This window comes from Myotis nattereri (assembly GCF_964212035.1).
Source record: "Myotis nattereri genome assembly, chromosome: 7".
Taxonomy (NCBI): Eukaryota; Metazoa; Chordata; class Mammalia; order Chiroptera; family Vespertilionidae; genus Myotis; species Myotis nattereri.
In genome coordinates this window covers 30,393,998-30,416,488 of record NC_138082.1, presented here as the reverse complement: position 1 = coordinate 30,416,488, position 22,491 = coordinate 30,393,998, and the positions used below count along the sequence as shown (strand labels likewise).

The 22,491-nt window shown below is 39.9% G+C and overlaps 1 protein-coding gene across 1 annotated transcript in view; it reads right to left on the bottom strand.

Annotated features, from left to right (window-relative positions):
- The window catches only part of LOC308522700 (nuclear body protein SP140-like protein), a 68,473-nt gene that overhangs the window by 26,593 nt on the left and 19,389 nt on the right, over nucleotides 1-22,491 (bottom strand). The window contains exons 4-10 of the mRNA XM_081096232.1: nucleotides 22,087-22,170; nucleotides 20,747-20,809; nucleotides 17,484-17,633; nucleotides 16,951-17,034; nucleotides 6,834-6,896; nucleotides 2,952-3,068; nucleotides 1,718-1,771 (exon numbers count right to left, since the gene is read on the bottom strand). Of these exons, the coding sequence (XP_080952358.1) occupies nucleotides 1,718-1,771; nucleotides 2,952-3,068; nucleotides 6,834-6,896; nucleotides 16,951-17,034; nucleotides 17,484-17,633; nucleotides 20,747-20,809; nucleotides 22,087-22,170 (615 nt within the window). The remainder of the gene's footprint in view (nucleotides 1-1,717; nucleotides 1,772-2,951; nucleotides 3,069-6,833; nucleotides 6,897-16,950; nucleotides 17,035-17,483; nucleotides 17,634-20,746; nucleotides 20,810-22,086; nucleotides 22,171-22,491) is intronic.

Here is a 22,491-nt window from a genome sequence, read left to right as displayed (position 1 = left end):
GATTCCAGTCAAGGGCACATGCCCCGGTTGTGGGCTCGATCCCCAGTGCGGGGCATGCAGAATGTAGCCAGTCAATGAATCTCTCTCATCATTGATGTTTCTATCTCCCTCGCCCTCTCCCTTCATGCCTGAAATCAATAAAAATATATTTAAAAAAATTCACTCCTAGTAAGTCATCAAGATGGTGGGACCTCTGGATCAATTTTCTTTTCTGTAAATCCTTCAATTGAGGCACAAAAACTAGCAGATAGATAAGTAAAGGCACTGTGTGATCAAAGAGGTGATTCAAACCATGATGTAATAGTGGAGGGAATATTTAATGATTCCCATCTCACATATCCCAAAGAAGCAAAACTCAGGGATTATAGATTCATACATGAAAAATGATCAAATGTTTCAAATATCCTAGAATTAAATATAGAATAACATTTGTAAAATCTTAAGCTAGATATGGCTGTTGTAAATATGATAGTATTAAAAAGAAAAATATGAGAAATTTGACTGCCTACAAATTTATAACTTCTCTCAGGCAAGATTATATTTAAATAAAAAACAAAAACAAGTGGGTCAACATACCAGGAACATTTATGATGAATGTTTAATATATATTATATAAGAATTTTTGTATTCATTCAGCATAGTTAGAAGACAAACAACATAACAGAAAGCACTGACATAACATTCCATGACAAAGAGTCTACGAAGAAGTAAAACAAATGACTAAAAACAAAAATGCTCATCCGCACTAAAAATGAAAATATTGCATGTTAAAGCACTTAAATAAGACTTTTTATAGCTATTAAAATATTAAATATTTTGATTGCCTATGTATTACATATTAATTTTAAAAAGCAGGAAAAGGAGAGGTATCCATAAATTAACCTATTTAGGTAAATACTACTAATAGGTAAATGAAAAGGTACTAATACTTGCACAGAGAAATTTTGGAAAGATACACACCAATTTTTATAAACCACATATACTTCAAAATCAGAATAAAAACCAACATGAAGACATGAGCATTTTGAAAAAAAGTAGTTACTTTAAAAGGCATTTTTTTTTTTCCTTATGAAAGGTATCCTATCTAATAAAGAAGGGATATGCTAATTGACCCTCATGGCATTGCAAAGATGGCAGTGCCCAAAGCCAATAAGGAGGGAATATGCTAATTGACTGCCCTGCCCTCAAAGATGGTGGCGCCCACAGCCAATAAGGAGGGAATATGCTAACTGACTGCCCTGGCCTCAAAGATGGTGGCACCCACAGCCACAAGATGGCGGCGCCAAGTCCTCTCAGCCCCATGGGGGCAGCAAGGCTGGGCCTGCGCCGTGCACCTGCCTTCTGGGTCCTCCAGTCCCCTAACCCTCCCAGCTACCCAGGGCTTGCCCCAGGTGCAGGCAAGCCTCAGATGGTGGCTGCCTGGCTGCCCAGGGCTGCCCAAGGCTCAGGTAACCAGGGCTGGCTGAGGCTTGTACTGCTGGCAGTGGCAACAGCAGAGGTGTGATGGGGCGTCGCCTTCCCCTGAACACCGGGTTGCCTCCTGCCACTGAGGGCTCCCGGACAGTGAGAGGGGGCAGGCCGGGCTGAGGGACACCCCCTCCAGTGCATGAATTTTCATGCACCAGGCCTCTAGTAGAAAATAATGATAATAAATGTTTGCATTAAAAACCAGTTAATTTGTAACATAAAAATCAAGTAAATTCTTATTCATTCCTACTTCTTTTTCCACTGTGTTTTTCCAAAATAGAACTGCTTCCAATATCCACAGTATCTAGAAAGTAACAGGTGGTGGTCAGAGAACTGTAATTTATAAATAAAAATTACAAATCTACAAAAAAGTTACAAATCTTATGACAATTCACATTGTGGAAAGCTTGAGTTTATAAGGATCTCTGAGTATCTAAATGAATTAAACATACAAATTAAAATCTAAAGTCTTGATTTCCTGAGACTTTGGAAAAAAACCTCTCCACTACTTATATGAATCAGTTTCCTCATTTATGAAATGGATAGTTAGCAAAGTTATCATGTTCAGGCTTTAGATTAAAAAAGTGTTTGTATTGATTTTAGAGAGAGAGGAAGGGAGAAGGACAGAGAGATAGAAGCATTGACGAGGGAGAGACATTGATCGGCTGCCTCCTGCACGCCCCTAGACTGAGGATCAAGCCTGCAGTTGGACTTGTGATAGAACTGGGGACCTCATGGTTCATTGGTCAATGCTTAACCAGCCATTCCAGCTGGGCAGGCTTTGGATTTCTTAATGAAGATTAAATAAGATCTTACTTGCAAAAGTTAATGAGAAATCACTAAATAAATCAATGGCATGCTGGAGGGCAGCCTTTAAAACTATATGTTGGTCTTAAGAATAGTTATCTGAGGTCTTTTTCCTGACAAGTAGCAGGGCCATTTATGTGTCTTTTGAGGGGTTTTTTTCAAGGTTGTGACCAAGTGACACTATTATCTACCAACGGAACGCTTGGCTTTCTTTGCTCCATGAATCAGGGTGGAAGTAACTATATAAATTCAACACTTTGGTATTGATACACTAATATAGTACACCAGACATTGTTTTTTTTTTTTTTTATCAGTGTATTTCTAGTATATCAATCCATGTAAAATCAACGGACCCATTTTGTGATCATGATCTGCTGCCTTCCTGCTGTTCTCAAAATGGTCAAGTCAAGCAAATGTAGAGAATGAGATTCTAACATGGATTGGACCCCTTCCTTATCAAAGTGTCCTCAGAGTCAAGGGCAGCAGGAAACAGGTATTCTGATTTCAGACTCCTGACATCCTGCAGCCTGGGTCCTGTGACTCTCACCTTCTGACCTTCTCCCTGCTGGTAAGATACCTTATGTTGTCCTTGAGCCCTGATCACCTACCACTGACATACCAAGGGTCTGTAGTATCTGCTGAATCACCTCCACCCCAAGATCCTTGGGTGGCCTTACCCATCATGTCAGATGCTTGGCTACATTCAGACCTTGCTTCTTGGCCTCTTGGCACAACACTTGGTGAACACACGACACAGGAACACTTCTGATTTCCAAGTCCTTGGAGCTCTGCTCCTATGTTATGATTTGTAAAAATCTTTAATTTGCAATTTTAATTTGCGCCCCTGGCCTTCAATCATCCTCCTTTCCCCATACATCAAAGAATGGCTCTACCTCTCAAATCCCTTTGTCTATTGTTGTTCCTCATTATCTCTGTCCCTTCCTTTCAATCTTTTTTTTCTTCTATTTTCTTTGCCCCAAATCTGCATCTTTGGCTTTCCATTTTTTTATGTGCTTCTCCCATCCGTTCCTTAATGACATTTTTTACAAATACTTGTATTTATTTTTATGTGATGTTATTCTTTTTCCAGAAATATGATTACATTTATATGTCTACACACACACACACACACACACACACACACACACACATATATATATATATAAAATTAAATTATTAAAATAGTTTTTGTAAACATTTGATTTAGATACTCTAATAAAATAACCTTGGCCAGACAAATTTCCAAAATTGGAATACAGAGAGTAAACAATTATTTTCATTCACTCAACACATTTGTTAAGCTTCTGTTTTGTGCCAGGTGCTGAGATGGACACTGATAACAATGCAGGACATACGACTACTGAAGTGTCAGTGCTTGTCAACTTAAGAGCAACCATGACATTGAAACATAAAGAAGTGAATATATTGAAAGTTGAAGAATGTTAGAACACAGATCACACAGATTACTCTGGAAAGAGGGGAGGGTACAGCAGGAAGAACTAGTTTAGTTTGAGATAACGGACCCCTTCCAGAGTATGTATCATGGAAGCAGGCGTTAGTCAGATTGTGGAGGAAAGGGACCAAGACAATAGCCCCATGTGGATGTGCAAAGGTCTACATTTAGTGAATGCAAGTAATCAAGAGGAGCTTAGGGATGTTTGAACATGAAGTGGGAAAGTTAGTGGCAATGATAACAATGGAGAAAGAGGCAGGAGCCTCCAGGTATGAGGCTTTGGTGGCCACACAAAGGAAATTTAACTTAATCCTAAAGGAAAGTGAAGGACAATGGATTTTATGTAGGAGAGCAGCATGGACATATTTGCATTTTTGAAAGACCAATTTAGCTAAACAACTTAGAATACATTTGTTGTGAACAAAATTAAAAGCAGGAGGACAAGCAGGAGCCTTTCACTCTAGTTCCAGTGAGAAGTGATAACAGACATTGATTAAAGTGATAGCTTTGGTGATGGAGATGCATGGACAGCCTGGAGACATTTAAAAGGAAGAATTAATAAAGTTAGGTTACAGAGGGCTATATTGATGATTCTGAGAATATGAACTTGAAAGAACTGGTAAATTAATAGTGTGTTTTAGAGCTGGAGAACACTGGGAGCAGGTGTTGGTTTGAAGGGAAAAGATTATGTGCTCAGTTTTAGAAGAGTTGAGTTTCAAATGGAAAGACATCTAAGAGGAGAAGGCTAAGGCCTTTAAGACCTTGACCAGAGGTCTTGCTGACAGTTGGATGAATGAGTTTAGAAGCTTAGAAGACAGGGCTGGACTAGAGATGTATAGGAACCATTAGGTTGTGGATGGTGATTAAAGCCATAAGAATGGGTGAAATGCCTGGTGACATCTCTAGTAGTCTGGGTGAGTTACACAGACCATTTGGGTAGCTGGGGACACTTTGCTCTGAAAACTCACTGCTGGTGTGAACCACCCCTTGTGCAGACATTGCTTTTGTCTTAGGGTCATCTCAGATCCCACGATTTCTCCATCTCTCCCTTCTCTTCCTTTCCCACTGCCCCCATCTTCTCTACCATTTCTCTCTCTTATTTTAACTCTTTCTCTACAGTTCTTTTTGTGCCTCATCTAATTCCTCTCCATTGATTACACCCTCTATATATCTCATTCCCATCTATTTTCTATGCTTCTGCCTCTGGATATGGTTTCACTGTTGAAGTAATCATCTTTTCACTGTCACTTCTCTTTTGTTCTTCTTTGCTTCCTTCTCTGTCTTATCTTGATATTTTTGCTGTTTTTATAATTGCAATCTTTGTCTTTACATTTTCTTCATTAACGTTCAGCTTAGTCATATAAATTACTACTTTTATCAACCCCAAATGCCTGCTCTTTTGACACTGACTTCACTATTGACCACTATTTCATTTGTCAGTTTCCTCTGATCTTTCTGCATTGCAGGTCTGTCAGTCATGAAATTTATTACCATACTAGAGGTCCGATGCATGAAATTTGTACAAGAGTAGGCCTTTCTTCCCCCAGCTGCCAGCACCAGCTTCCCTCTGGCACCTGGGACCCGGGCTTCATCCAGAAGGTCATCTGGTCTAATTAGCATATTATGCTTTTATTATTATAGATTTGTGGTAAACTTCTGAGTTTGTCAACCACTGCTCTAATACAACTTGAAAAATCTTGAAAACCCATGTATACCATGGCCTACACATGGGCCCACCTGGTCTGTCCCTCTATGTCACCTGCCTTGTAGGTTAGTGATGCTCCATTCCTTGTCCTTAGAACAGAGACAAGTCACTAGAAAAGAGCCCCTCTGCTCTGTTTGAACCTTACTTTCCTACACCTCTCTCCTGCCTCTTACCCCTTCTCTTGTTATTTCACACTTCCTTTATCTGTTGTTTCTTTGTGGGGAGAGCTTGGAAATCTTGTGCTAAAGGTAAAGAGCCTCCTGTATACCAACTTGAACTGTTTACAAGGCTGAGAAATAATGTTCTCTTGTGTCTGAGACGTAGACCTACATCGAAATGGCCTTTTAGAGCAGTTTGCTTACACTAACACATAAGTTAGAACGCATACTCTCTGAAAACTGAAGTACATTTACATTTTACTTTGATAGATCCAGTGATCAGTGGAATGAACATATTACTTGAAATACTGATCATTTGTAATATCAAGACTAGGTAACATTTTTATTTGTTCTTATATCTTTTCCTAGTGTGTTTTCCTAAATACTCTCTGAGAAAGTAGGAAGGGAAAACCAACCACCAGTCTGTGCACTAAATCTCTGTAGTTTGTGACCAGTTGTGCTGCTCATGGGATTGAGGAAACAACATTTTGTTAACCATTTTGAGCTCTAATTTACAAAGGAAATAACACAGAATCCAGTAGCCTTGTCTTTCCCTTAATTTTCATGAGGCTTTGTAGATGACCCCGAAAGGTTTATGTGATTGCATTTTCTCATTCAGAAACAAGGATAATAGTGTCCTTCCTGCTTAATCCTCAAGGCTGTTATAAAGGAAAAACTAAGACACTATTTGCAAAGGTCCTTTGAAAAATCACTCTATATATCACGAGTTGCTGAAAAACTCTAAAAAACAACACTGTGGGTTTCAGAATACTTTACTTGAAGTATGTATTTCTGCTAACACTAGAGAGCTGGATGAATTGCCTTCAGACATAATTCAAAGTTTGTAATCAGATGACAACATGACTGTCCAATTAAGAAATATGAGGTTTCTCTTCTCTCTAGAAATTACTGTAGAAATCCAGCACTTTATAGTCATAATAACTAGTTAGTGCTAGCTTATTTCTACTGTACAATCAATTTAGAGTACATATGTTGACTATTAGGACCCATCAATAGATGTCATCCTCAAAAAATGTATATGTATATTTAATAATTATATATATCTAACTCTTTCTTATCTTCCTGCATTTCCCAAAAAGGTCAAGGTAAAATGAATGCAGAGAATGGGATTGCAGGATAAACTGGATCCGTGGTACAGAATAAATCAGAACTGATGCCTCAGGAAACAGTAGCACTTAATTGAGGTTCCTGCAGCCCCAACCTTGAGCTCCCACCTCCTTACCAGGCCTCCTTCTTTGTTCTGAGGTAGAGGCTTTGGGAGACTCATCTTCATCACTGATGATGACTGCACAGAGAGAAAAACCCCTTAGTATCTCAGGATGGGGCCAAGGAGCCCAGGGACAGAAAACCCCATAATGAGAATCTAAGTTAACTCAGGTCTCCCTGGTCTGTACCCAAATGTGCAACCTGCAGGTTGCTCCAAGTCCTACCCAGAAGGTAGTGAAATTCATGCACAGAGATCAGCTTTGCCTATCCTGCAGCACACTTCTTCCCCCCACCCTTACTTTATCTCCTACCTCCATCCTCAGTCTACCTCCAATCCCCACCCTCATCCCACCTCTTTTTCATTCTCATTTTACTTCACTTTCCTCTTGGCTCATCCCATTTCCCTTAATTGACTGTCTTTCTAGGGATGTTATCTCTTTATACCATTTTACCAAACCAGTTTTAAGTGCAATAGGGAAAATAAACCCAACTGCTGGATAGAGAGGACTTATAGCCTCGGAGGTCAATCCAGAAACACTGCCACCCAGGGGCTGACCCATGAACTGACTCTTCTGTAAATACAAATAAAGGCAGTCTGGGAAACAAATACGGCCTACCCTAAAATCAGGAGGGTGGTTTACAACATGGAGGAACAGTGTATCGCAGGGAAATTCAACACTCTCCTGAATACCGGGCAGGACTAAGGCATCCCAGAAAGAAGAGTAGAGGACCTGAAGCGCCTTCACTACTGGACATTTTTATTTTTAATTCTTTTTTCACCTTTTAATTAAGAAACTATTTTTTTTCTTTTTTCATCATCTGATTTTACCTTTTTAATTACTACATTTTTTATTTTTTACCAGTATTATTACTACTACCATTTTACCATTTTTTAAAATGTCATTTTATTTTCTCTTTATTTTGTTTTGTGATTAGTGTTCCCCATTCTATTTTCATCGTTCCTTTAGCATCATTTCTCTATATCTCACCTTTACCCTGAAACCAAAACTCTCTTCCTCATTTTTCCCCTTTTGTTGTCCTGTTTCTCTTACCACATTCCTGCTTTAGATTTTCCCTATTCCTTCTTTTTACCCACTATCTAAACTTCACCCTACTTATATATCTAATTTCTAATCCCCTGCTCTAAATCCATATACACCTCTCTCTTATCTTTCTTCACTATCCAAATTTTTTTTTCTTCTCTCTGTCGTTTTGTTATGTTTGCTTGATTGTTGAGTATATTGGGGTTTTTATGCTTCTTTGTGAGATTGTTTTGCTTTTTCTTTTTATTTCCTGTTGTTTTTTCCCCCCTCCAGTTATTTTTGTGCTTCTGTTTTCCCTTGCCTCGCTTGATATTACTGGTTGTTTTTAGTTTGGATTCATCTCCAGGGATCTTTTGCTGGAATTGGTTGGGATTAGTGGCGGTGCTATTGGAGCTTTCTTCCCATATAAGTAGTCTCTTCCCCTCTTCTATTTCATGCAAATGAAGGGTCTGAATCCAAGAATACTTTACCCAGCAAGGCTATCAATCAAAATTGAGGGTCAAATCAGGAGCTTCACAGACAAAAAAGGACTGCGGTAGTTTATTACCACCAAACCAGCAATGCAAGAAATGCTAAAGGGTCTACTGTAAAAAGAAAAAAATAGTAAACGAAGAAGGAACACAGGGGTAAAGAATAAAAATGGTGACAAACAAGTATCTATCAATAATAACTTTAAATGTTAATGGATTAAATGCCCCAATCAAAAGACATATGGTAACTGAGTGGATAAGAAAACATGACCCATATATCTGCTGTCTACAGGAAACCCACCTCAGAAAAAAAGATTCACACAGACTGATGGTGAAGGGATGGAAAAAGGTTTTTCAGGCGAATGAAAGCGGAAAAAAAGCCAGGGTAGCAATACTTATATCTGACAAATTAGATCTCAAAGTGAAGGATATAAAAAGAGATAAGGAAGGGCACTTCATAATACTAAAGGGAGCAATCCAACAAGAAGAAATAACTCTGGTAAACATATACGCACCCAATATAGGAGCACCCAAATACATAAGAAATCTTCTGGAGGAGATCAAGGGAGAGATTGACAGCAACACAATCATAGCAGGGGACTTTAACACACCATTATCACCATTGGACAAATCCTCTAAACAAAAAATCAGCAAAGAAACATCAATCCTAAATGACACACTAGATCAGATGGAATTAATTGACATCTTCAGAACATTTCACCCCAAAGACACAAAATATACATTTTTCTCAAGCGCACATGGGTCATTTTCAAAGATAGACTATATATTGGGTCACAGGCAAAGTCTCTTCAAATTCAAGAAGATTGAAATCATAAAAGCATCTTCTCAGACCACAATGGCATAAAACTGGAAATCAACTACAATAAAAACAATCCAAAAAAATCAAACACATGGAGACTAAATAGCACGCTATTAAACAATGACTGGATTACCAGAGAGATCAAAGAAGAAATAAAAAACATCATGGCAACAAATGACAATGAAAACACAACAATCCAAAACCTACGGGACACAGAGAAGCAGTCTTGAGAGGGAAGTTCATTGCGCTACAAGCCTACTGCAAGAAACAAGAAACAATGAGAATAAATTACCTAACTCTACAATTCAAAGAGTTAGAAAGAGAGCAACAAGAAAAGCCAAGTGTAAGCAGAAGGAAGGAAATAATAAAGATCAGAGCGGAGATAAATGACATAGAGACCAAAAAAACAATACAAAAGATCAACAAAACCAAGAGCTGTTTTTTTTATTAATTAAATCTTTATTGTTCAGATTATTACAGTTGTTCCTCTTTTTTCCCCCCATAGCTCCCGTGCACCTGGTTCCCCTCCCACCCTCAGCCCTCACCCCCCACCACTGTCCTCATTCATAGGTGCACAATTTTTGTCCAGTCTCTTCCTGTATCCCCCACACCCCTTTCCTCCCCAAGAATAGTCAGTCCACTCCCTTTCTATGCCCCTGATTCTATTATAATCACCAGTTTATTCTGATCATCAGATTATTTATTCACTTGATTTTTAGATTCACTTGTTGATGGATGTGTATTTGTTGTTCATAATTTGTATCTTTACCTTTTTTTTATTCTTCCTCTTCTTAAAAGATACCTTTCAGCATTTCATATAATACTGGTTTAGTGGTGATGAATCCCTTTAGCTTTCCCTAATCTGTGAAGCTCTTTATCTGACCTTCAATTCTACATGATAGCTTTGCTGGGTAGAGTAACCTTGGTTGTAGGTTCTTGCTATTCATCACTTTGAATATTTCTTGCCAATCCCTTCTGGCCTGCATGGTTTCTGTTGAGAAATCAGCTGACAGTTGTATGGGTACTCCCTTGTAGGTAAGTGACTGTCTTTCTCTTGCTGCTTTTAAGATTCTCTCTTTGTCTTTTGCTCTTGGCATTTTAATTATGATGTGTCTTGGTGTAGTCCTGTTTGGATTCCTTTTGTTTGGGGTTCTCAGCACTTCCTGGACCTGTAAGTCTATTTCTTTGACCAGGTAGGGGAAGTTTTCTGTCATTATTTCTTCAAACAGGTTTTCAATATCTTGCTCTCTCTCATCTTCTGGCACCCCTATAATTCTGATGTTGGTATGCTTGAAGCTGTCCCAGAGGCTCCTTACACTATCTTCGTATTTTTGGATTCTTTTTTCATTTTGCTTTTCTGGTTGGGTGTTTTTTGCTTCTTCGTATTTCAAATCTTTGACTTGATTCTTGCGATCCTCTAGTCTGCTGCTGGAGCTCTGTATAATATTCTTTATTTCCGTCAGTGTATGCTCAATTTCTAGTTGGTCCTTTGTCATAACCTCAAGGGTTTCACTAGATTTCTTGAGGGTCTCATTAAATTTATCAACGGTTTCTAGAAAATTCTTGAAAAACCTTTAAAGTGTGGTTTTGAACTCTACATCCAGTAGTTTGCTTTCCTCCATTTCTGTCATTTGTGTCCTGTTTCTTTGTCTCCACATTTTGGCTACTTCCCTGTGTTGATAGAGTGGCTTTCTGTGCTAGGTGTCCTACAGGGCCCAGTTGCTCAGCCTCCCCAATCACCTGAGGTGGACACTCTTGGTGCACCCCTTTGTGGGCTTTGTGCACAGTCTTGTTGTAGTTAAGCCTTGATTGTTGTTGGTATCATTGGGAGGAATTGACCTCCAGTCAATTGGCTGTGAGAATCAGCTGTGTCTGCAGTGGGACAACTTCTGTGCTGGAGACACCCTTATGAGGCAAGACTTGCTTCAGTGGGGCTTTGGTGCTGATTGAGTCTGCCCCCTGAGTGTGTCCCTTATGGATATTAGGAGTTGTAATTGTATGGCCCCACTCTGACCACTGGGTACACTGGCTTTTGGATCTAAGGAGGTGCTAATCTAGCCTCTGCTGAGGCTACCCAGCAGAAGCCAGCTGTAAAGCAATGCAAGTTGCCCTGGGGCCTTGGGCAGCTGCAGTTTGTTAAGTAATTTTCAGATTACAAAGGGCCGGGCCTTTCATATGCAAAAGCCTCCATGTAAGGCTTGGGTGGGGCGGGGTTCCAGGGGATTAACAGGGCGGGTGGAGCGAGCAGTATGGCTGCTCTCAGTCCTGTCCTCACAGGCCCTGAAATCGTTGTGAGCGCCGCCGAGAGAAAGTTGCCCTTGAGTTCCGACTGATGCTAGAAGTCCAGTTTCTCCCTGTATGAGTCTGGGTCCCCATAGACTGGCCTGGAACTGGAGCTCAGAGCCTAAAACTCCCTCCCAATTGAAAAAGATAATAGTGTCCTCAGCCGCCAGCCCTCTCCGCATGCACCTCCGCACCTTTGTGTTTTACTACCGCACTGAGCCTCCTCTGAGTCTCGGTATACTTTTCTCTTTCCTTCTACTGATAGAAATTCCACTCAGCCAGCCTTCCTGTGGTTCTGGATGATGTCCATTCCGTCTTTTAGTTGTATTTTTGAAGTGGTTGTGCGAGGCAGCAATCTCAGGTGTTTACCTATGCTGCCATCTTGGTTTTCTCCTCAAGAGCTGGTTCTTTGAAAGGATAAACAAGATTGACAAACCTCTAGCCAGGCTCAACAAGAAGCAAAGAGAAAGGACCCAAATAAACAAAATCAGAAATGAAAGAGGAGAAATAACAACAAACCCCACAGAAATACAAAGGATTGTTGGAAAATACTATGAACAACTACAACAAACTAGACAACCTGGAGGAAATGGACATATTCCTAGAAAAATACAACCTTCCAAAACTTAATCAGGAAGAAGCTAAAAGTCTCAATAGGACAATAACTATGGAGGAAATTGGAGCAGTAATCAAAAAGCTTCCAGCAAACAAAAGCCCGGGGCCAGACGGCTTCAGAGGGGTGTTTTACCAAACATTCAAGGAAGAACTAAAACCTGTCCTCCTCAGACTATTCCAAAAAATTTAAGGAGAAGGAACACTTTCAAGCTCATTCTATGAAGCCAGCATCACCCTAATACCAAAACCAGATAAAGACAACACAATGAAAGAGAATTACAGGCCAATATCCCTCATGAACATAGATGCCAAAATCCTCAACAAAATCTTAGCAAATCGGATCCAGCAGTACATCAGCAAGATCATACACCATGACCAAGTAGGAATTATCCCAGGGATGCAAGGATGGTACAATATCCACAAATCAATAAATGTAATACATTACATAAACAAACTGAGAGAAAAAAAAACACATAATCATATCAATTGATGCAGAAAAAGCTTTTGACAAAATTCAACACCCTTTCTTGATAAAAACTCTCAGCAAGGTAGGAATAGAAGTATCATACCTCAACATAATAAAAGCCATATATGACAAACCCACAGCCAACATCATAATCAATGGGCAAAACCTAAAACCATTCCCCCTAAAAACAGTAACAAGATAGGGATGCCCCCTCTCACCACTCCTGTTCAAGATAGTACTGGAAGTATTAGCCATTGCAATCAGACAAGAAGAAGAAATAAAGGCATCCAAATTGGAAAAGAAGAAGTAAAACTGTCCTTATTTGCAGATGACATGATACTGTACATAGAGAACCCTAAAGACTCCATCAAAAAATTATGAGTTTTAATAAATGAATTCGGCAACGTGGCAGGATACAAAATTAATGCCAAGAAATCCATGGCATTTCTTTACACCAATAGTGAACTTACAGGAAGTGAGACTAAAAAAGCAATCCCATTTTCCATCACACCAAAAAAATTAAGATACCTAGGAATAAACTCAACTAAGGAGATAAAAGACTTATACATGAAAAACTACAAGGCACTGAAAAAGAGATAGAGGAAGACATAAAGAGATGGAAGAACATACCGTGTTCATGGATTGGTTTAAACAACATCATCAAAATGTCCATACTACCCAAAACAATCTATAGATTCAATGCAATCCCCATTAAATTACCAATGGCATATTTCACAGATTTAGAACGAACGTTCCAAAAATTCATCTGGAATGAAAAAAGACCTCGAATAGCTGCAGCAATCCTGAGAAAGAAGAACAAAGTTGGTGGGATTTCAATACCAGATATCAAGTTGTATTACAAAGCCACTGTTCTTAAAACAGCTTGGTACTGGCACAAGAACAGACATATAGATCAATGGAATAGAATAGAGAGCCCCGAAATCTACCCAAACCACTATGCCCAATTAATATTCAACAAAGGAGGCAAGAGCATACAATGGAGTCAAGACAGTCTCTTCAATAAATGGTGTTGGGGAAATTGGACAGATACATGCGAAAAGATGAACCTAGACCACCAACTCACACCATACACAAAAATAAACTCAAAATGGATAAAAGACTTAAACGTAAGACAGGAAACCATAAAAATATTAACATATGCCGAAGGAATTTCTTCTCTGATATTGCTCCTAGGGCAATGGAAACTAAAGAGAAAATAAACAAATGGGACTACATCAAAATAAAAAGCTTTTGCACAGTAAAGGAAACCATCAACAAAACAACAAGAAGACCCACTACATGGGAGAACATATTTGCCAATGATATCACCGATAAGGGTTTAATCTCCAACATTTACAGGGAACTCATACAAATTAACAATAGGAAGATAAACAATCCAACCAAAAAATGGGCAACGGACCTAGACACTTTTTGAAAGAGGGCATGCAGAAGACCGAAAGACATATGAAAACATGGTCAAAGTCACTAATTATACGAGAGATGCAAATCAAAACAACATGCAGTATCATCTCACACCTGTCAGACTGGCTATCATCAACAACTCAACAAACAACAAGTGCGGAGAGGATGTGGGAAAAAAGGAACCCTTCTGCACTGCTGGTGGGAATGCAGACTGGTGCAGCCACTGTGCAAGACAGTATGGAGTTTCCTCAAAAAACTAAAAATGGAACTCCCATTTGACCCAGTGATCCCACTGCTAGCAATATATCCCAAGAAACCAGAAACACCAATCAGAAATGATATATGCATCCCTATGTTCATAGCAGCACAATTCACCATAGCTAAGATTTGGAAACAGCCTAAGTGCCCATCAGCAGATGAGTGGATTAGAAAACTGTGGTACATCTACACGATGGAATACTATGCTGCGGTACAAAAGAAGGAAATCTTGCCTTTTGCAACAGCATGGATGGAACTGGAGAGCATTATGCTAAGTGAAATAAGACAGTCAGAGAAAGCTAAATACCAGAGGATCTCACTCATTTGTGGATTATAGAGAACAACATAGACTGATAAACAGGGACAGATCCAAAGACAGAGAAACAGTGATCAGACTATCACTCCGCAGAGGGAAAGTAGGGGAGGGAGGGGGTAAGGGGAAGAGATCAACCAAAGGACTTGTATGTATGCATATAAGCCAAACCAATGGATATGGACAACAGGGGGATGAGAACATGAGTGGGGGGTGTAATGGGGGAGATAAGGACACATTTGTAATACCTTAACAAATAAAGAATTTTAAAAAAAGTTAACCATCACTTTGACTTTCAATATCACAGATAATTAAGTTCGTCAGTTCTATATTTTATATAAATTTGTATAAATGGAACCATGTCTTCTCTATGTCTCTGCCTCTCTGCCATTTAGTTGTGGGGATTTGACTTATTTTTCAACATTATGTGTGCTAAAGTCATTTGTATTTATTTTGCATATATATTTTCACTGCTGTACAGTATTCTATAATATAAATTATCCATTAAAAATAAAACCATTAAAAGATTATACCAAACTGTTTTCCAAAAGCATGTGTAAAGGCAGAGATTTAGTTGTGAGAGCTTGGCAAATTCAAGTTAACTAAAAGGAGTTTTTTTCAATGGGAAGGTGGCATGAAGGAAGGGGAAATATGAAGCTGTGGTAGGCGTCCTTTAATACCCACAGCATGCACTATTGACCTAATACTGAGGTCCACAAGATGGTATTGGGTTTTAAACAGTAGAGCCATAAGACCTTGTTTGAATTTTTGAAAGGTCCATTGAGCTGAAGAGTGAAGAATGGATCTGAGAGGGGCAAGATAGGAAAAAGGAGCCCAGCAGGAGACTGTTCCTATACTGAAGTGAGAAGTGAAGGGGTCTGGATTAGAGTAGTGTGCTGGGTATGGAAAAAATAGAAAGTTTGGAGGAGATCTTTAGAAGTTGGAATTGACAGAAGTGGCAAATAAAATCATGGTTGTTTTAATCCACTAAATTTGAAACTGTTCATCACTTAGCAGTAGATAACTGATATAGCCTCCAGTAGAGATGTTCATTATATCTTCCCATCAAGAGCTTCAGGCACTTGATCAAATGAGCATAGGTGACAGGTCTGGGCTGGAGATGTGTGTTTGGAAATCAATAGATCATAAATGGTGACTGAAGTCATGGAAATAATTAGATATCTGGAAAGAGGTCATTTAAAAAAAATTATCTTTTTAATTGAATTCATTGGGGTGACACCATACAACTCCACAAAACACTGTCCTCAGAGAGAGAATGTATTAGATAATAAACTGATAAAAATAGATACTACACCTGATCTTAGTCAAAAGGCCAAGAAGCAATAGGAGGCCTATTTTATCTGAGAATGTTCCAGGGCCCTTTTTGATCATTGTGGACGCCTTAACTTCTCAATGGTATTATGAACAGCCCCTGTGTCTTTTTACCTGTGACTATCTCTCAAATAAAACAATATCTGGATTTGTCTGCTCTCTCTCTTTATTTGGCCATCTCTCTACTAGTTTTTTATTCATTGTTCTTTACTCATAGTTCCTTTTGTGTTCTCCCCAGTTCTTCTATGTACTGGCATTCATTTCCTTCCGTGTCTTTCTTTCTTCATATGCTTTTCCTCCACATTTTTATGTCTTTCCCTCAGGGTTCAGCAGGGTCTAGGGTGATGCAAATGAGGTGCTCAGGACACAAGAAGGTACTGAGTGAGATCCTCCTTGTCTGTCACCTCAGATTTCCCTTGCCTCACCTATCTCTGCTATCCCCAGCTGATTTTTTTATTTCCTACATTCTCTGTTTGGTTCCAGCTTTCTTCCATTCTATCCCTGTTTTTTAATTGGTAATGGGACCTGTGTGTGCCTCTTCTGTATAAATTTTGTCTTTCCATATATTTTCCTCTTCTCAAGCATGCAAATCATCACCAAAGTTGTCCCCTGTGATTTTGTGCACTGCATAAAATCTCTCCACCTGCCACTTCATTCTAAAGGTCCTTCACCTGGGATTCCTTAGTTGAAGATCTAACCAGCAGCATTACCCATGACTTCCACGTTTCTGTTATAAATTCTAAAAGTGAAGTGCAGCTTATTTCTTTTCACCAACTCCCCACCACGGCACTGGTTGGATTCCATGTCAATTTATGTGAACTCTATCTCACTTTTATACATTGTTGTTTGGTGTTCCCAGTTCACCTTCTCCATAGTTTCTCTCTTTGCATTTTCCTCCATTGATGACCCTTTATCAAAGAGCCGAATTCTCTTTCTACCTGGCCTTTCCCACCTGTTAAAAACAGCTAGAGGCTGTGCACATTGCTGTGTGTCTTGAGTGGTGTTTAGGGGGTTGGGGGAGATGGCTACTATGGGAAAACAAAGGAATGCTTTTGCTTTCATAGAAGAACAAAGATATACTTAGATCACTGGTAAGGTAGGTAATAATTACTTTCTTCATCAGAGGGCAATGGGCTGGGCATCTCTAGTCTTGCATTTCCATTATTTCCTTGGATGGGTACTTGTTCGTAGGACTCTGAAATAAAAAAGACAACAGCTGAGGTCCCACTGAGCCTTACTCTGCCTATTACCATTTTGTTGCACCTTACTGGCTTCTCTTTTCTTCCTTTGTTCCTACTTAGAGCCTGACTGCATATATTGCCACTTTCACTCAGTGAAAGTGTTTGTGTTTCGTTGATTCCACGGTAAATCTCTCCCTGACTTATTTTGACTTTTGTTTCTGTCTATCTTCCCCAGTGAGGCTCTGCAGCTCTTCTCCCTTTGTCTCTTATCTTAGTATTTCTCTTTTTCTCCAGGTCTCTCCTATCAATATATCAGGATCCATTTCTGCACTCTGTGTGTCTGTGTGATTGCCCCCTTTTTGTTAGTGCATGTTTCCTTGAGTCTTACCTTACTTCATTCTCTGCCACCAGCAAATGCCCCTTAGCCTCTCCGCATTCATCCAACCCAGGCATTCAGGCTTACCTGCTGACTCAGTCTCTTGGGCACCTTGTTCATTCACTTGTTGGCTTTCTAGTGCATCATTATTGTTACTGGTTGTAACTGTTTTATTCACATTTATCTGTCCTCTTTCACGATGGTGCTCTGACAGTCCATTTTCAGGTGGGGATGTACCTAAACCACGTTTTGATTAATAGATATTTTATTTGCTTTGAGCATCAATCAGGGTCCAACAGGAAAATATAAAGCTCTCTAAGCCTTTGGAGCAGAGGGAATTTAATCCAGGGGGTTAGTTATACACCTGGTGGAAGAGCTGACAATTCCAAATTGAAGAATAGTCAACAGGAAGCTATGGGAGGGTCCAAGGGTGAGCTCATGTGTCAAGTCACCGAATAGGCAGAAGCTGGACCATGGCTGGCCTGCTTGGTGGGAGGTAGAGTCATGGGAGATGCAGCTATTGAGAGAATTGCTGCCCAAGACAGTGATAGGGAAATACCATGCTTCTCCCTTGCTTCCACTCTCCACTCCCTTGCTGGTGTCTCCCAGTTTAGGAATCCAGCAGGAAGATGTAGCAAGAGACCTAGCAAGCAAGGCTGCAGGGGTCTGTGGCCAGAGATAGAGGGCAGAGCAGAGCAGAAACCCATAAGGAATGAATCCCTGAGTAAACCACCCAGGACCAGTGCACCCTCTTCCCTATGGTGAGCCTCCTTGGTTCATTATTGATTCCATTGACCCATCCCACTCTGTTCCTACCAACCTCAATAGTTGTATGATTTGGTAAATATTTTTTTCAGTGCAGTTTGGATTTTTTCATTTAGTGCTCTTTTCTAAGCAAAGTAATTTATGTAAAGTATGATTTAATCATAATTCCCCTAATTTTAATACAGAATGTGAAACCTGGTGCATTGTAATGCCACATCTACAGTTCCTTAGGGGCTCCTCCTGGGGTGGTAAGCATGACACACAGCCCTTCCCTTGTCTGTGCATATCACAGTCAACCATCCCTGCTTATTGTGCATCATTTGGGTTGTAGGTTGAAATTCCTGTCGTTATTTTTATTTAAAAATTAAAAAAATTAAAATGTATCTTTGAAATTCCTCTCTTTATACTAGTATACATTGTTCCCAATCATTAAGATGCTCTGGGATTTTATTTCCAAGCAGATTTGCTCTTAGACCACATTGGGAGTCATAATGTCATTGCATCCTCCCCCACATCCTACACACACACGGGCACACACACACACACACACACACACACACTCACTCACATATGCGCACATGCAGACACACACAGAATCCCTTCCCTGCTCATTACTCCTCACAATACTTTCCTTTCACCCTTCCTATTCCCACCAGCAGGACCGGTGGCTACATGGATAACATGGATTCATATACTTTAAAGCATATTTTTAAATTAAACTTTTTGAGTAAATATGATTTGCTAAAAGTATAACTGTGCTTTCAAAAATAACTCTGAGAAGTTTTTCTTTTATAAAAATGTATTGCTAATTTGAATATCCTTTCTTAAATAACACATCCTACTGGCAACTACATTGCAATGCCTGCCATAGTGAATTTTCCTGAATCTCTTCCCTGTCACTCATTTCCAAAGGAGAGTCATACAACAAACACATGATACTTCTTATAGACTAGTGTGCTCTAGGGTACAGAATCTGAGGCCCTCAATTTATTTTCTGGGGCCTGAGGTTGGTATTTCTGTTATCACTGCTTTTCCAAATATCCCATTTTACTTTAGTAGTTAAAACTTAGACTCTGGCACTAGATACAAATAATAATGATCATTAAACATAGTGATATTAACACATGCATGGAGCACTGATGAGGTACCAAGCATGATTGTGAATACTTTACATCACATAACTTGTTTAAAATCCATCACCCTGTGAAGTAGGTACTGTTATCATCTCCATTTTATAGATGGTGAAACTAAGGGACAAAGAGGGAAATCCAATTCCCAAGGCCACAGGGCAGAATTTAAAGCCAGCCATGGGAGGGGAAGCCAGGGGATTGTCAAGGGCACGAAAAAAAGGAGACATATGTAATACTCTTTATAATATTTTAAGAAATAAAACAATTAAAAAAATAAATAAAAAATAAAAAATAAAATAAAATAAAATAAAATAAAATAAAGCCAGCCATGGGTCAGCAGACTTCCTGTTCTGACACCGCCCTAACGCGAGGTCTATCCCTAGTCTCAGTGGCTGAACTTGCATAAATAGCCAAAGTCTCCGTTCATTCTTTGTTCTCTGAAACATGTGGTTGAAACACCATCATTGTATTTTTTTAATCCTCACCTGAGGACATGTTCATTGATTTTTGAGAAAAAAGGGGGGGGGGGAGAGAGAGAGAGAGAGAGAGAGAGAGAGAGAGAGAGAGAGAGAGAGAGATATTGGGAAAGAAATTGCTTGCCTCCTGTATGTGCCCCAATTGGGAACTGAACCGGCAACCTAGGTATGTGCCCTGCCAGGGAATTGAACCCTTGACCTTTCCATGTACGGGATGATGTTCCAACCAACTGAATCACACTGGCCAGGGTGATATACTATCATTTTAAGTGTTTGAGAAGATTAAATAAAATATTGCCTATATCACTATAAGAGATATTGTGACTGATTAGAAAATTAACTCTTTTTGATTAATATCTTAAATATATAATATTTTAAATAATTTAATACCATTACTAAGAGTGTTATAGATTAAGGGAAGGTCAAGAGTTGTAAACAGTGGCTATTGGTTGCTAAATTACCAAAGCATTTTTTTGGAGGCTGGTCAGGTGTTTGGAGGGCAGCTCCAGGCCTGCTGCTCCAGAGATGATGGGAGAGGGTTTGCTCGGGAGGCACATGGCGTCCATGGTGAGGGACCCAACAGGTAAGAGACCCTGGCCCAGGAGGAACACACTTATTACCCCTACCTCACCACCTTTGCTACAGTGCTGGCCACAGCTGGATGTGATATCAAAGCAAGGCTGCAGCCAGATTCAAGAAAGACAGAGGCAGAACACTGTGAAGCCAGGTACATGGGCAATAGGTCCAGGCCCAGGTTGTCAGAAGCTGGCAGCAAGTGCATTTAAGGAATAAGGAAGGAGTGACCCCCCCAGGCAACCAGGAAAATGTAGACTCTGTTATCTAAATCCTTGGAGAAATTGCAGAATCCAAGATGGACAATTTTGGGTGATCATTACTAAAAAGAAGCAGCCCTCCCACCATAGAACCTGCCGGATGGGACCAGAACTGCAAAGGGTGACAGAAATCAACAGGAACAGACCATTGTAATTCGCGGGATGTGAGCAGATCCAGGTCAGGCTTTCATATGAGTTTTCACCAGTGTCTGGGGTGAAAAATGAGAAGTTTATTTCAGAAATGTCATTCTCCCCTAATTCCCCTTTAATCTTTATAAAGTAGGACTTGAGGATGTCCTCCCCCCAGGTATCAATACAGAGCCCATCTGGACCTGGAGGATTCCACCTCACTCTTATAGTCAGACCCAAGTCCCCCTTTGGACTGACAGCGCCTTGGCCAGCCCATCTCACTAAGTATTTTCCATGAGCACCTTAGGTGACTGGCAATGGCTTTTCATGTCACCCATGGCCATAGTGAACCTGTTTTTGTTCCCACAGCTGCCCCTGACTGGTGGCCTTGCTGTAGTTCCTACAAAGTGCTGGTGCCTCATTGCACTCCCCTTTGCACCATACCCTCCCTCCCCATGTCTGTTTCTCTGTCTTGTTGGCCTTTTCATGAGGTTCAGTGTCTGATTCTCCTGTACACCTCCCAACTCCTAGTATTCTTCTTTCTGTGTTTCTCTCTGTATATATTTCCCTATTTTTGTTTCATGCTTCTGGATTTTCCATGATATTATCTGGGTGTGTGCAGGGTTAAGAATGCCAGGGTTCATCTTGCTCATTTGACCCCAGTCCAACTACACATACAACCTGCCAACTACACACAGATTTTAGTATCCTAATTGTAGAAAGAGTACATACATAATATTAACTTCTAATGGCAGCTCGGAGCACCAAGTCCACAGCTGTTAGAATAAATATTCAATAAGTGAGCTCTTAGCAATATGGTTGTTTTATTGTGTCCTTTACCCCTTTCTTCTGTCTTTCATTTCCCCTCCTTCTTCTTCTCTCAAAATATGCACATTTCCTCTATTCTTTCTATTACTGCCCATCTCCTTGAATATTCCTGCTCTTGAACAGAATCCCCCACATTTGAATCAGTCCCTTCTTCTCTCATTATCAAGGATCTCCTCTGTGATGTTGACCTGGGGTCCATAGTTCCTAACCCTATATAGCTGCACACTGATCTTCTCCTACAGGATCTCTCTAAATCACAATTACTTCCAGGTTAGCATTGTCTATAAACTGGTTTCCTGACAGATTGGGTTCCTGTTCCTTTGTCTTGTTTATTGAGCCAAGGGTATCTTGTCATCGCTCCTTCCCCTGGATCAGTCTCTGGTAAGATGATCATGAAAACAGTGCTCTCTGCCTTCTCCATGCTCCTCAACAGTTCTTCTCTGATTCCCAAATTTCATTAGGACTAAGGGCCCATCTCCCATTGTCCTTTCTACTTTAGATGAGAATCAGCTTTTATGTTTGCAATCACCTTGTTCAAGACTTAGTTGGGTGTTAGGGTTCTCCGCACTCTCTTCTCCATCATTTTCTTGGAAACAAATGCTCTCACGGATTTCTGAGAAGATGGAGAGAAAAGACACTTAGAGATTTCCATCAGAGACCAGGGTCATCATCTCAAATTTACATGTTTAAGAATTTCTAACCCTTGGGTCACTCAGAGCTCATTGGGCCCCCATCCGCATGGTAAAGTTCTCCATCATTGGTGGGACAGGAAAAAGAACCCCCAACAAGCAACTATTTATATTTTGCACACAGAAAGTAGCCACTCAAATGTCAGTATAAAGGAATTGTGAAAACATAGTAGTAAAAAAAAATCATACGGTTGGGAAAGAAAATATCAAAATAAATACTGGAAGTTAAGTGTGTTTTCTGAACT